Raw genomic sequence first — 15464 nt, forward strand, 5'->3', positions numbered from 1 at the left:
CGGATCCAGAGTGACCAGAGTGCTCCTGTTGTTCTGTGCTGTTTTCACTTCCTTCTGTGTTCTTTTGCTAAGTGCTTCCTAACCCCTTCATGTCTCTTTTGAAAGGTGGGGACCCAAACTGTATGCCTTGTTCCAGATGCGCTCTTGCCAAAGCAGTATAAAGCAAATGTAACAGTTACCCTCGCTAGGTAAGTACCACTGGTGGCCAAGGCCGCCCACCTGTCCCTGATACCTGCCACCTCTCCCCTGCCGGGTAGAACCCAAATCTGTGCGTCCACTGCCCAGAGCCTTTATTCTAGCTGCATGAATCCCCAGTCAGAGGAGCCCACCCACAGCAAGCCCTCCCATTACAACATCTAGCTCCACCCCCTTCCCGGTTCTTTCTCTGTTTACCTCTCGTGGGCTTTCTGCCAATCAAGAACATCTTCCTCCAATTTAATAATTTTGACGTCAGATAAATGAGATTTTATCTGTAATCCATGTGAACGGATGGGACATGCTACTTTAGACTGTTCTTTTTTGTGATGTGGAGTATTATAGGGCAAGTTCACACAGATAACACTGCTGCTGGGAGGCTTTTTCTTATCTAAAAAAAAAAAATTCAGGGCAGCCTGGGTGGCTCAGTGGTTTAGCGCTGCCTTCAGCCCAAGGTGTGATCCTGGAGACCCGGGATCCCACATCAGATTCCCTGCATGGAGCCTGCTTCTTCCTCTGCCTATGTCTCTGCCTCTTTCTGTGTCTCTCATGAATAAATAAATAAAATCTTTAAAAAATGAAATAAAATAAAAAATTCAGATGTACTTAAAAATGAAGATTATACATTTATATATTTATACATATACATATGTATATACATATGTATATACATTTATATATACATTATATATAATGTATATGTATATACACATTATATATATAAATGTATATATACATGTATATATGTATATATATACATTATATATAAAGCATATATACATTTTATGTATAAATATATACATTTATATATATATAAATAAAGCTAGAATTGGCTCATTAAGCCAGATTAGTGTTATGCATTGATAACACTTGGAAATATTTTAAAATCAATTTGGAAATATTTTGGAATCATTGACCACGATTACCTTGAAGCAGGCTGTTTTAAAATTCTCTAATTTCTTTAGCAGAGACTGTTCTGACTCATCCCATTTATAAATAAAACCATGGCAGTAAAGTTTACCTTGTCCATCTTGAATGATACATTTGAGTTCCCCAAAATTGCTGATTAATCCCCCTCAAGTTCTATAAACCCATCTCTAGCTGTATGAGAATATTGAGGTAATACTTTAAGGTGTAGAATGAATGTCTCTAATAACAATATTATCTTTTAGATTTTTTTAAGTGACATAAAAAAGGATCATATATGTTCAGCCCAGGGTAGGGATTTTTAGAAATGATTTGCTTCTTTAGCCTTGAATTTTGGATTTCCTTGAGATGAGTTTCATATCCTGTGAGCGTCTCTAACATTCCGTGACATCACCAAAATATTACCACTGTGTCAGAGTCCATGTGAAAGGGCTGGTGACACATCTGTCATTGTTCTGAAAGTGGTGTGGCTGACTGTAAAATGGGAGAATCTGATTATTCTTATTCCTGGGATCTCAGCTGGAATCCTTACTTCAGACATGTTCTTAACATTCTTTACATAGCTACAAACAATACTCTTTTTAGCTACTTGCCTTTACACCATTTCTTCCAATGCAGGACTTGACATAACTCTTTCTATTTTGTTTGCTGATGGGTAAAAGCCCCCGCACTGAAATGTATCTGATGTTTTGTAATTTTTTCCTCATTGGTTGTCATTTGTTAATGTTTTTGCTTTTTAGAGTGAACTCTTTCAATGAGTTTAACTCTGTGCTCTTGTCATCAGAAGTAGGAAAAGAAAGTTTCTGCATGACTCACCAGAAAAGTCAAGATCAAATGACAGAGATTTTTGAATTATCCAGAGATGAATTGATAAAAGGATCCAAGGAGTTGGCAGTGGCCACATACTTCAGCTTGAAATGTCACATAGCTGGCAGCCTTGGAAGAGCCAATGGGCCCCCCTATGGCTGATTACAATGCTATTGACCCAAGAGGAAGGACAGGGACTTCCAAATGGTTTTTCTGGTCTTCCTCCCACCATCCTTAGGATTTCTGGGGCAGAAGTCTCATCCAGTCTTCCTTGTGGCTCACCTATGGGATTATGGTGATGAGGAATTAGAGGGACATCCATAACCATGGACAAGTGAGAGCTGGCTGGTTTCTGCAGGGATAGAGGCCCTACAGCCTCACATTCCAGGGACACAAATTGCCCATCATCCCCAAAGGCCTCTGATGGTTTGGGGTATTCAGACTCCCAGGCCTCTGGCTCTCATCCTTGAGGCCCTGTCTTTCCCTGAGGTGCAGGGTTGATTTGAGCCCAGGACACTGGGTTAGAACAGATATGAAGACCCTCCCACTGGACCCTCAAATGGGAAGTGGCCCGGGGTGGGGAAGGCAGTGCTGCTGTAGGTGAGGTGAGCTCACCCCTCAGGCACACCTGCCTGCCAGGCTGCTCAGCTGGCTCTCATGATGCCTGTCAAAAAGGTTTAGGGAACTGTGATATGAAAGGGAGTGTGTTTCTGCCACGGTCCCAGATCCATCTCACAATTCTGGATCTGATTGTTGCCAGGTCCTCTGTTAGATCCACTGTGGGATCATGACAGTGGCTGGGCCGAGGTCCGAGTGGAGGCTGGGCAGCCCCTCTGCTGTGGTACAGCCTGTATTCCCTGAGTGTCCTGAGCGCTCCGGCCCCACTTCATGAGTCAGCAGTGCACTCCACCGTGCATGGTTCTGCGTTACCTGTGAAATGTGGGAAGATGTCTGGGGCCCTCTTTAGCCAGTAGGATCATATTTCAGTTTAGTTGTCTTCCTTCTTGCCTCACTCTCCTGTCCGCTGTCTTCATGCAGGTCCCTGGCGTCTGATACACAGCGAGCTGTAGGATGAGGACATGCCAAGACATGCCTGCCATCCCGAATGTGTACATTCCCCCAAATCTGGACTCTTAGCCGGAACCAGATGGACGAGCATCACTTCCACCTGGGCTCTGGCTGATGGTTCTCTTCACGTCTCAGTTTCCTGTTGGTTTTCCCTCTTTTGCTGTTCTGTCTCTCTCTCCAACCTCCCCCTCCCCCCATGGCCTCTCCTGGGGACAGACCTTAGGAAGGTGGGCTGGGATTGGGACTTGCCCTGCTGCTCCTGCAGCCCCAGGCCTGCGCCCACTGCAACCTGTCCCAAGGCACTGCCCTCTACAGAGATGCCTGAGGGCATTTGCTTCTGAGAACCCACTTTTTTTCTGCATGACTAGCTTGTAAAGAAGGAGGGATACATGGAGACAATTTCCAAGAATTGCTCACTTTTTCAGAAAATGTATGTGACCTAGTTTTGGCTTTGAACTGAGAGCAAACTTAGTGGCGTACAGGTCTGTTTACTTGTGCACATGTGTGGAATCTGGAGAACTCAGTGCAACATTCCCTTTCCTGTCTGGGCTGTTTGTATAATTGTACATAAATGTAGCAATAAATACATTCTAATAAATACATTCTAACATCAGCCAGGGGGGCATTCCTTTCCTCCTGCCCCTGCATCCTCCTATCTGGTTCTCATCCTCTGATTTCACAGAGCATTAGTTTGGAGTTGGCCAGTGTTTGGAGAAGGAAGCTTGGGGAGTATGGTGGTGGAGCTGGGATGTGAAGCAGCATTATTAATTCACTAAGTGGCACTCTTCCTGGTGCTCTGGGGTGGCTCGAATGTCCAAGGCCTGGACCTCTGAGGATCGGGTGGCAGCTTGCGTGGTGAGCGGCTTTAACAGTCCCTCCAAGAATGTGCTGCTCTACAGTCAGAAGGCAGACACCTGTAAGCACAGAGTTACCTCATAAAGATTTTCAGAAAAAACATGCAAAATATGCCACATGATTTGCACTTTGTCCATCTGTCTCTGATAGTTTTCTTTCTTTCTTTTTTTTTTTTTTTGATGTTTTTCAAGGACACTAGCCAAGTTTTAGAAAGTGTCCTCTTAAAGGGGACACGTAAGTAAATAACCTGTTTATCTTGCAGAGATAATGCTGTTTGTCAGATCAAGGAGGATTTGCTCCCACACTGGTCTCATAATTTATTTGAAATCTTTGGTTATCAGGCATTTTTACAACTTAAAAGAGAAATCACATACATTGCTATGGTTTCTCATCAGATTGCTGTTTCTCAGGCTCCTCCTTGATTTCTAAGTGGAAATCCACGTAAAATGAATATGTAAGAATGTAACATCTTCAGCCCCTGGGGCGCAGTGGAAGCTGCGTGTCCTGGGCCAGCATGTGGAAAACCACTTGTCATGTTAGAACTACATAGACTGAGTGCCTGAGGAAATCACGAGGTGGAGCCCTCTGAGCCCCTGATCAGATAACCATCCGGACGGTCGTGCCAGGCTGTCTTTCACCTTTCCATGGACCCTGCGGCTCGGGATCCCTGGGTGAAGAGGGCACAGTGAGGGTACCCCCGTGGGAGAACTCGGCACAGACCTCATCTACACACAGACACAGTGTAGCCACGACAGGTGATGGGGGTGGGTGTTAAAAAGATATGTGACAAATGATCAGTTGCCTCTGGTGAGAGTGTGACAACACATAAACCTCGTTAGAATGTGGTGTAGTCACGAGTTCCTCATCCTTTGATGGAGCTATGGAGGCTGGGGATCCCCCCACCCCCTCTGCCCCGAGGTCTCAGGCCTGGGCAGGCAGGCTCTGCCTCTGCTGGGGGGTCAGGGCCTGGCTGCATTCCTCCAGCCTCCTATGCCCCATTCATCTGCCAGAAAATGAGCTGTTTGCACTGTATAATTTCTGAGATCCTTTCTGTTCCCTGAGGCTCTCCTCCCGCCAGGGAAGGGAGGCATACCTCTACTGCTCCAGGGCCAGGTCGTGGGGAGGGTGAAAAACGGGCAATGGAGAGGCAGGAGAGAGGAAGGTGACACACTTTCAGATGCTAACAAGCTCAGTGAGGTGACTCCAAGTCAAGCCCCCTGGCAAACCACTTCCAAGGAGCCACGGGACTGGCTCTCACGTCGGGCCTGGGCATCCCACAGGCTGGGTTTCTTCTCAGGCTCTTTTGCAGAGGGCAGGAGATGGCAGCTGACACCTGCCATTGGGCCAGACCGGTGGGAAGGGGAAGGCTCAGACCAAGAAGCCACTTTCTGGCGGGGGACACGGCCCACACCCCCCAGAGAGGATGGCGCCATGAAGTGCTCCTCTTGGGCCTTGGCAAGTGCTGGACTTGGTCGGTCCTCACAGCGGGGGTAGCAACCCAAAGGGAGAAAAGCTGGCCACTTCAGTCACCAATCGTCCACAACACGATGAGTTGAGGCACAGGCTGGTGGGGGCCGCCTCCCTCCCTCGCATCGGGCACCACACTCCTGCGCTCGGTGCCCGCCTCCCGTTCAGGCAGGTGGGATGAGCTGCTTGACTGGTGGGTTTGGAGCCCAGCGAGGGGGGCTCCCAGGGCTTGCCTCCCCTCCCCGCGGTGGGAGCTGGCTCTCTGCAGGGAGCTCAGCTGCCTCTGCGCCTCTGGCCCTCGTTTCCAAGGCAGGCCGGTACCCGCGTGAGGGCAAAGCGTGTCCAGCGGTGGCCCAGCAGCCACCGCCCAAGCCCGCGCTCTGCAGCACCAGCTGCATCTGTGAGAAAGGGGACCTGCCGGCCTCCAGCTGCTGATTCTCTCACTTTCATTTTCCACGAATTACAGCCCTTTTCACTTTATCACGCATCCTGATCACCTGGAGGATTTGTTAGAACACAGATGCTGGGCTCTGCTCCCCGAGTTTCTGCTCCCCGGGTAGGCGGGTAGCGGGTAGGCGGGTAGGCGTGGGGATGGAGAGTTTGCGTCTCTAGTACATCCCCAGGTACACAGCCCAGCTGTGCCTGGCTGTGGGCGGGGGTGGGGGGGTGGGGGGGTGGGGCGCTGTATTTAGAGACAGAGCACTGGGCTGGGAGAAAGCTCTGTTAAGGGCCCCCTCCATCTCCGGGACCAAATGTTCTCCTGGCCTCTGAGTCAGCGGGGCGTCCTTGACTAAACCGGAGCCGACAAACCTTCTCTGGTCACTGTGAGTAACTCCAAAAATCAATATCCTCTTTTCGCCGGCGGCCTTGGGGAGGAACAAATGGTTATAAATTACACTCATTTCTGTTCTAAGTAGAACATGCGATGAATCAATGCCAGCCATAAATCAGCCCCGAAATGCCAGGGTGGAAACAGCATCTGGGAGCCTCTTGCAGCTCTCCTTTGATAAAAGCGTGTAGGGCTCTGTGCAGAGGCACTTACGGGCCCGCAGTAATGACGAAGCTCGTGCATTTGGAGAACCTTTCCCTGAGCTGTGACACCCCCCGCATTAGCATATCAGTGGACAGTCTGAAGAGCCTTCAAAAAACTGCATGTACCAGTGGGATGAACGCAGGACCAGAAAGAAAACATTTGTCCCCCAAAGTCTCGCTGGCTTTTCTCAGCCACTAGGCCCCCCCACCCCCTTCAGGTAAGTGCTCTCTCGGACCCCGCCGGGGGAGAGAGGCTTTCACCCTTCGCTACTCCCGGGGATGCACTCATTCAGCATGTCTTCTTTAGGGGCTGGCTTCTCCCACTTAAAAACTCAGAGTTCTTAAAAATCACTGTCCGCCATCTGCCCTGCTGACTTGGGCCCTGTCCAGCCTGGTCCTGCCCTGGCCCACCCCTTTCTGTGGGTGCGGCTGGGCCAGGCCCCCGCACGGACCCCGGCAGCGCCCACACCTCCAAGGCTCATCCTGGTTCTGGTGTCTTTGGGCTGTTTTGTTCCCCATAATTCCGCGGGGACCCATCGGCCCTGTCCCCACACAGAACACGCGGTCCTTCAGGCGCCACCACAGGGGGCAGGACCTGGGGGCCCAGGAGTGACACCCGTCTCTGCTCGCCTTTCCCTGGTCAGAAGTAGTGCCACCTCCCCACGGCCGGGCCGGGCCACTCACCCTGGCCGCGACTGTCCGCAGCAGCAGTCCTCGGCCTCGACGGGCTCTCACCCAGGGGTGTCTGCGCACCCCCTGCCCCCGGGGCACTGACTGCGTGAGGACATGTGGGTGTGTAAGGCCCTGGCACCTAGGGGCGGGGGCCCACGGCAGGACGCCCCCCGGGAAGTGTCCGGGGGCCCGATGGGGACCCTGCCCGGGGCGGCCCTTGTGCCAGGGCTCGCGTCCCCTCCCCGAGACCGCCACCCCGTGCGGCCGCGGCCCCAGGACTATGGGCAGGCTGGCCTGCGGGGCCCAGGGACACAGAAGGAATGACAGGCAGAAGCGAGCAGGTGGTGGAGGGGTGGCGGGAGCAGGGGCCCGAGCTGGCCTGGACCCTCGTCCCCGGCCCTCGGGCGAGGCCTGGTGCCTCACCTCGCCTTTGGCGCCCTCACGCTCCTGGGCGGGGGCTAGCCCGAGGTGCGCCACCAGCCTTAGCAAGCGCGGGACCCCTCTCGGCCGGGTGCTCCCAGCCGGCTGGCCCTACCGACTGAAATGAGCCTCCCTTGAAGTCCAACTCCACCATCTTCTCCCGTGTGACTTGGGGCAGCTGCTTTCACCTCTCTGGACTGAAGTCTATACACCTGTAAAGGAATGGATTGATTTTTATCACCCATATTTTTCTCCCCAGATGAAGTCTGTAGCTGCTCAGAAACCCGTTTTTGGTTCCTTTTGGCTTAAATGAACTGAGCGCTGGTGGTTGTGTACTGTTCCCTGGGGGCTGCCTGCTCTCCTCGCCCTGGGCAGCTTGTTCTAGAAAGTACCCCAGGTAGAGCAGAAGAGACCTGGTCTGAGCTCTGACGAATGCCTGCGCCCGGCAATGAGGAAGAAGGTTCCCTGAGAGCATACCCGCTCTGACTTACTCCGTCCACAGCATGTAGGACCATCGCTGTGTGCGGGGCCAGGGAGGGTGCAAGTGACAAGTGGATTGGACGCTGCAGCCCGTCCTCCAGGGGAGCTGCTTACCCCGCGAGCCTCAGGGCTGCGTCTCATCCCACCGTCTGTCCTCGCTCCGGCTCTGGCCTCGTCCTGAGGCAGCCAGGAGGTCGAGGGGTGCTTTGAGAGGGACAAGGAGAGGCCCAGGGTATATGGAGGGTCATGAGACCGATGGCTTATACCCAAATCATCAAGAGTTGACTGTGGGGTATGTCCTGAGTCTGCATCTAGGATGACTAACATCTGAGGGTACAAGCTGCCTTTTTCTCCGGGTGGCCGCCATGGGTGGTGGAGCTGATGACCTCCCTGTGCCCTACTATCTACCACCTTGATGTGTGTGGCCCCCAGGCCCTGGATGCCTCCCTTTCCTTGCTCTGTTGGGGGATGTTGCTGAGCTCTGGGTAGCACAGTCCAGGTCCTGACGGGGCCCATTGTCCTCTCTGGGGATACCCTTCTGATTCATACGTCAGACACTAGGGTATGGAGCCATGGCCCCCTTCCTCGACAAGCCCTGAGGCTCTCCCACCCAGTCTCCTCTGGGCCTTCTGCTTCTTGCCCACGCACTCACCGTTGCCTCCTGCCGGGATGAGGTAGCAGGGGCTCCTGAGGAGCTGCTGGCTGTGAAGTAGCTCATGGCCTGAAAGCAGAGTTAGGACCCACAGCCCTGAGCCCCAGAGTGCGTGCAGGTGTGCATAGCACGGAGCCTGGCTACCACCTCAGCTGTGCTCACTCAGCCAGATCTAGACACATTTTAAGGTAATGCCTGGAATGTGGCAACAGGAAATTTGTCCGTTGGTTCATCATGTCTGTACTGAGCTTCAAATAGATCAAGTCTCTGCCTTAATGGAGTCTACATTCCGGTACAGGGAGATGAACAGTGAACAAACTGCATGTTTAGTCAGACGGTGAGAATTAGTCTGGAGAATGGGGCAGGTCACAGGGAATGCAATTTTTAGAACACCTATTATTGAAACAGAGTTGACCTACAATTTTCTATTCATTTCTAGTGTATAACAGAGAGACTCCACAGTTCTAGACATTATGCAGTGCTCAACAGCATAAGCGTAGTTGCCATCGGTCACTATAAAGCACTGTTAGGGTATTGCTGACTGTATTCCGAAGGCAGTCCTTTATATCACTGTGACTAATTTATTTTATAACTGGAAGTATGTACCTCTTAATCCCCTTCACCTATTTGCTGGTCCCACCATAAAACCCCCAACCTGGCAATCATGGTCTGTTCTGTGTTTATTTGTGTTGGTTTGTTATTTAGATCCCACATATCCCCAGATTCTCAACAAAGGCAAGAATTTCGCCCTCTTTATGGCTGAGCAATGTTCCATGGTATATATCCCAATGCTTCTTAACCATCTATTGATAGTCACAGGTTGCTTCCCTAATTGGCTAAGGTAAATAATGATGCAATAAACATATAGGATGTACATGATTTTTGAATTAGTGTTTTTGTTATATTTGGTAAATACACAGTAGTAAAATTGCTGGATGGCATGAGATTTCTACTTTTAATTTTTGGAGGAACCTCCATACTGCTTTCCATGGTGTCTCCACCACTTGATGTTCTTATCCACTGTGCAAGAGGATTCCATTTTTTCCACAGTCTGACCAACACTTGTTAATTTCACATTTTTTGATACCAACCATTCTCATGGGGGGCACAAGGGGAAAAGTGATGTCAAGTACTTTTCAATTCCATTTCTCTAATGATTAGTGATGTTGAGGATCCTTTCAAGTGCCTGTTGGCCATCTGCATGTCTTCTTTAGAAAAATGTCAATTCGGGTCCTCTGCCTGATTTTCCATTGGATCATTAATGGCTGGCTGGTTGGTATTGAATCATATCAGTTCTTGATAGATATTTTGGATATTAGGCCCTCATGGGATCTATCATTTGTATCTCCCATTCAGTAGGTTGCCTTTTCATTCAGTTGGTTTCCTTCAATGTGCAAAAGCTTTTCATTTTGGTATAGTCCCTATCATTTATTTTTGCTTCAGTGTTCTTTAATTTTTATTTTGCCTGAGGAGGCATGTCTAGGAAAATGTTCCTGGGCTGACATCCAAGAGATCACTGCCTATGCCTTCTAGAAGTTTTATGGTTTCAGGTCTGACATTTAGGTCTTTAATCCATGGTGGATTTATTGTTGTGCCTGGTGTCAGATGTTTTCTTCTTTTGCAGGTAGCCCAACTCCATTTATTGAAGAGCCTGTCTTTCCCAGTTGTATGTCCTCACCTGCTTTGTCATAGATTGACCATGAGTGTGGATTTATTTTCGGGCTGCGGTTCTGTTCCATTGACATATGCATCTTTTTGTGCTAATACCATACTGTTTTGACTCTGTTAGCTTTGCAGTAAACCTTGAAATCTGAGACTGTGACACGTCCAGCTTTGTTCTTTCTCCAGGTTGCTTTGGCTCTTTGGGGTCTCTTGCAGTTCCACAGACATTTTAGGATTGCTTATTTTGTAAGGAATGCTAATGGTATTCTGATACAGATGACTTGGAATCTGTAGGTTGCTTTTGGTAGGATGGACTTTGAACAATATTGGTCCTTTCCACGAGCATGGAATAGCTTTCCATTTGATAGTGTCTTCTTCGTTTTCCTTCCTGTGTGTTTTGTAGATTTCTGAGCACAGGTCTTGCACCTCCTTGGTCGAGTTAATGCCTAGGTATTTTGTTCTCTTTGATGCGATGGACCTGGAATCGTTTCCTTCATTTGTCTTTCTTCTACTCGGTGATTAGTGTATAGAAACCCAAGAGATTTCTGTGTGTGAATCCTGCATCCTACCATTTTCTTGAATTCACATCATCTAATGGTTCTTTTGGAGGAGTCCTTAGAGTTTTCTACATATAGTATCATGTCATTTGCAAGGGACAGTTCTACTTCTTCCTCAGCAATCTGCGTGCCTTTTATTTCTTCTCTTTGTGGGATTGCTGTGGCTAGGACTTGCAATACTATCTTGGATCAAAGTGGTGAAAGTGAACATTGTCTTCTCAGTTTTGGTATTGGGTATGGAACACGTGGCTTTTATTAAACTGAGGTATGTTCCTTCAAAACCCACTTTTTTTGAGTTTTCATGATCAACTCATATGGAGTGTTGACATTGCTTTCTTGCATCGATTGAGATATTCACCTTTTCATTATCCTTCATTTTAATAAAATGTGGTATATTGTTTATTTTCTAATATCATCCTTGTATTTCTTGGAATAAATATGAATTGCTTGTGTTGAATGATTATTTTAATATATTTCTGAATGTAGTTTGCTACTATTTTGTGGTTCATGTATGTTTATCTGGCTTATTTGCCTGTAGTTTCTTTTATTGTAATGACTGTGGTTTTGGTCTTGGGTAATTTTTTTTAAGGATGTGTTTGGAATCCTTGTAAAAAAATTGTTTGGAATAACCTGAGAATAGAAAATAATGCTGCTTGAATTTTTCATTGCATTTGCTTTTTAACCCATAGGTCCCTGGACTTTTATTTGTTGAGTTTTTTGATCACCTGTTCAGTTTCATTACTAATTTTTCTGTTCATATTTTCCATTTTTTGAAGATTTTATTTTTGTAATTTGTTTCCTTTTTGTTACTGAATATCTTAGCATATTTTTTTAAGTAGTCTCTTCTAATGGTTTCTGTTTCTGTGGTGTCAAGTATTACTTTTGCTCTTTCATTTCTGAATTTATTGATTTTGATACTTTTTCTTCAAGAATCTGGCTTAAAGTTTATCAATTTATTTACCTTTTTGAATAACCAGCTTTGGTTTCATTGATTTTTTTCCTCCCTTTTGTTTCTTTAATATCTCCTTTCATTTATTTCAACTTTGATCTTTATTATTTTAGTTTTTCTACTAATGTTATGATTTACTCTTTTTCTAGTTCATTTAGTTGTAATACTAATTTTTTGTGATTTTTGTTTCTTGATGTGTACTTGTATTGCTTTAAATTTCTCTCTTAGAACTTTTGATGTGAAAAAAAGAACTTTTGATGTGAATGCATAATTTTGGACCATTGTGTTTTCATTTTCATTTTTTTTAAATTTGTTTTTATGTGTTTTTGATTTCCTGATGAATTTTTGGTTGTCCTATTGGTTGGTTAATAGCTTGTTATTTGCCTTTGACATGCTTGGGTTTTTTTTTTTTCCATTGGATATTCTTTTCTTCTTCAATGAAGATTAATTGACCATATAATTTTGGGTTTATTTCTGGGTTTTCTCCTCTGTTCCATTGACCTCATGGGCCTCTTTTAGTGCCAGTATCATATTGTTTCGATTACACAGCTTTGTAATATTACTGGAAGTCTGGAATTGTGATACTTCCAGCTCCGTTATTCTTTTTCAAAATTACTTTGGCCATTTGGAGTCTTTTTCAGTTCCATATAAATTTTAGGATTGTGAGTTCTACTTCTATGAAAAAAGCTTATTGGTATTTTCTTAGGGATTACATTAAACATGTACATTGCTTTGGGTAGTATAGATATTTTGACAATACTTGTTATTCCAAGCCATGAGCATGAAATGTCTTTTCATTTGTTTGTGTCATCTTCAATTTCCTTCATCAGTGTTTATAGTTTTCAGAATAGGTCTTTTACCTCCTTGGCTTAGTCCTAGATATTTTATTATTTTTGGTGCAATTGTAAATGGCATTGTTTTCTTAATTTCTCTTTGGGTTGCTTCATTATTAGCATATAGACAATTAACAGGTTTCTGCACATTGATTTTTGTATCCTGTGACTTTACTGATTTATCAGTTCTAATAGCTTTTTGGTGGTATTTAGGGTTTTCTATATTTGCATCATGTCCTCTGCAAATAGTGGCAGTTTTACTTCTTCCTTAACCAATTTGGATGCCTTCTATTTTTTTTTTTCTTGTGTGATTTTTGTGGCTAGGATGTTCAGTACTAGGTTGAAAGTGGTGACAGTGGACATCCTCGTCTTGTTTTGGACCTTTGGGGGAAAGCTCTGTTTTTTTTCCCCCATTGAATATAATGTGAGCTGTGGGTTTTTCCTGTGTTGAGATATATTCCCTCTAAACCAACTTTCCTGAGGACTTTTATCATGAGTGGATGTCGTACTTTGTCAAATGCTTTTTCTGCATCTATTAATATGATCATGTAGTTTTTATCCTTTGTCTTATTGATGTGATATAACACATTGGTTGCTTTGCAAATATTGAACCACCCTTGCATCCTAGGAATAAATCCCACTTGATCTTGGTGAATGATTTCTTTTAATGCATTGGTGGACTCAGTTTGTTAGACTTTTGTTGGGGACTTTTGCATCTATGGAGATGTTAGTTTGCTGTTTTCTTTCTCTCTCTTTTTTGGTGGTATTTTGATCTAGTTTTGGTACCAGGATGATGCAAGTCTCATAGAATGAACTTGGAATTTTTCCTTCTATATTTCAGAATAGTTTGAGAAGAATAGGTATTAATTCTTCTTTGAATATCTGGTAGAATTCACCTATGAAGATGTCTGGTCCTGGACTGTTATTTACTAGGGGTTGTTTTATTACTGATTCAGTCTTCTTGCTGGCAATCTGTCCAAATTTTCTATTTCTTCTTGTTTCAGTTTTGGTAGGTTCTATGTCTCTAGGAATTTATTCATTTCTTCTTCGTTCTAACTTGTTGGCATATAGGTTTTCATAATCTCTGAAAAATTGTGTATATTTCTGTGGTTTTGGCTATTTCCACTTTCATTTATGAATTTGTTTGAGTCCTTTCTCTCTCTTTTGATGAGTCAGGCTAGTAGTTTATAAATTTGGTTGATCTTTTCCAAGAACAAGCTCCTGGTTTCATTGATCTGTTCTATTGTTTAGTTTTTATATCATTTATTTGTGCTCTAGTCTTTATCATTTCTCTTCTTCTGTTAGTTTTAGGTTTTGTTTATTGTTCTTTTTCTAGCTTTTTTAGGTGTAATATTGAGTTATTTCCTGCTTCTTGAGGAAGGTCTATATTGCTACCAACTTCTCTCTTAGAATTATTTTTACTGTGTCCCAAAGGTCTTGGATCATTGTGTTTTCATTTTTGTTTCTTTCCACATACTCTTTAAATTTCTTCTTTAGGGATCCCTGGGTGGCGCAGCGGTTTGGCGCCTGCCTTTGGCCCAGGGCGCGATCCTGGAGACCTGGGATCAAATCCCACGTCGGGCTCCCAGTGTATGGAGCCTGCTTCTCCCTTTGCCTATGTCTCTGCCTCTCTCTCTCTCTCTCTGTGTGTGACTATCATAAGTAAATAAAAATTAAAAAAAAATAAAACTTATAAAAAATAAATAAATTTCTTCTTTAATTTCTTGATCTATTTGTTATTGAGTGGCATGTTATTTAAACTCCACGTATTTGTGGTCTTTCTAGAATTTTTTTCTTGTGGTTGACTTCTAGTTTCATAGCATTGTGGTAGGAAAGGATGCATGGTATGACTTTGATCTTTTTGAATTTTGTTGAGGCTTGTTTTATGGCCTAATATGTGATCTATTCTGGAGAATGTTACGTGTGCACTTGACAAGAATGTGTATTCCACTGTTTGAGGATGGAATGTTCTGAATAAATCCATTAAATCCATCTGGTCCAACGTGTCATTCAACGCCACTCTTTCCTTGTTGATTTTCTGTTTGGATAATCTGTCCATTGATGTAAGTGGGGTGTTAAAGTCCCCTACTATTACTGAATTACTATTGATTAGTCCTTTATGTTTGTTATTAACTATCTCATATATTTGGGTGCTCCGATGTTGCATGCATAAATGTTTTAATTGTTATATCTTCTTATTGGATTGTCCTCTTTATTATTACATCGTGTCCAGGTCTCTGTATAGTCTGTTTTAAGGTCTATTTTATCTGATAAAATTGTTGCTACTCTGGGTTCCTCTTGAAATGCATTTGCATGATAAATGTTTCTCCATCCCCTCACTTTCAATCTGCAAGTGTCTTTAGGTCTGAGATGAGCATATGGACAGGTCTTGTTTTTTAATCCCCACCATCATTTTGTATCTTTTGATTGGGACATGTAGTCCATTTACATTCAAAGTAATTACTGATATGTATTTATTGTCCTTTGGCTACAAGTTTTGGCATTTTCTTGTATTTTTACTCTAATCCTTTTCTTGCTCTTTTTTGATTTGCTAGTTTTCTTTAATGATATTCTTGGATTCCTTTCTCTTTATTTTTGGCATATCTATTAGTGGTTTGTAATTTGTGGTTATCGCTAGGCTTGTATATATCATCTGCATATAGCAGTCTATATGAAGTTGAGGGTTACTTAACTTTGAACGCATTCTTTATTCCCACCCCTCATCCCCAACACTATCGGTATATAGTGTCGTATTTTACATCCTTTTATTTTGTGAATCCCTTGACTTATTTCTTACAAAAATACTTATTTTTACTGCTTTTGTGTTTCCTACTTTTCATACCATCACTTAGTCTTTCCTTTCCACTCAAATAATTCCCTTTAATATT

The 15464-nt window shown here is 44.7% G+C and overlaps 1 protein-coding gene across 1 annotated transcript in view; it reads left to right on the top strand.

Moving 5' to 3' along the window:
* Positions 1-184, top strand: part of RDX (radixin) — an 86050-nt gene extending 85866 nt beyond the window's left edge. Inside the window, exon 16 of the mRNA XM_041771706.1 lies at positions 106-184. Coding sequence (XP_041627640.1) covers positions 106-172 — 67 coding nt within the window. The 3' untranslated portion in view covers positions 173-184. The remainder of the gene's footprint in view (positions 1-105) is intronic.
* The last annotated feature ends 15280 nt before the right edge of the window (positions 185-15464 follow it).

Source organism: Vulpes lagopus, chromosome 10 (genome assembly GCF_018345385.1).
Source record: "Vulpes lagopus strain Blue_001 chromosome 10, ASM1834538v1, whole genome shotgun sequence".
In the NCBI taxonomy this organism is placed as follows: domain Eukaryota; kingdom Metazoa; phylum Chordata; class Mammalia; order Carnivora; family Canidae; genus Vulpes; species Vulpes lagopus.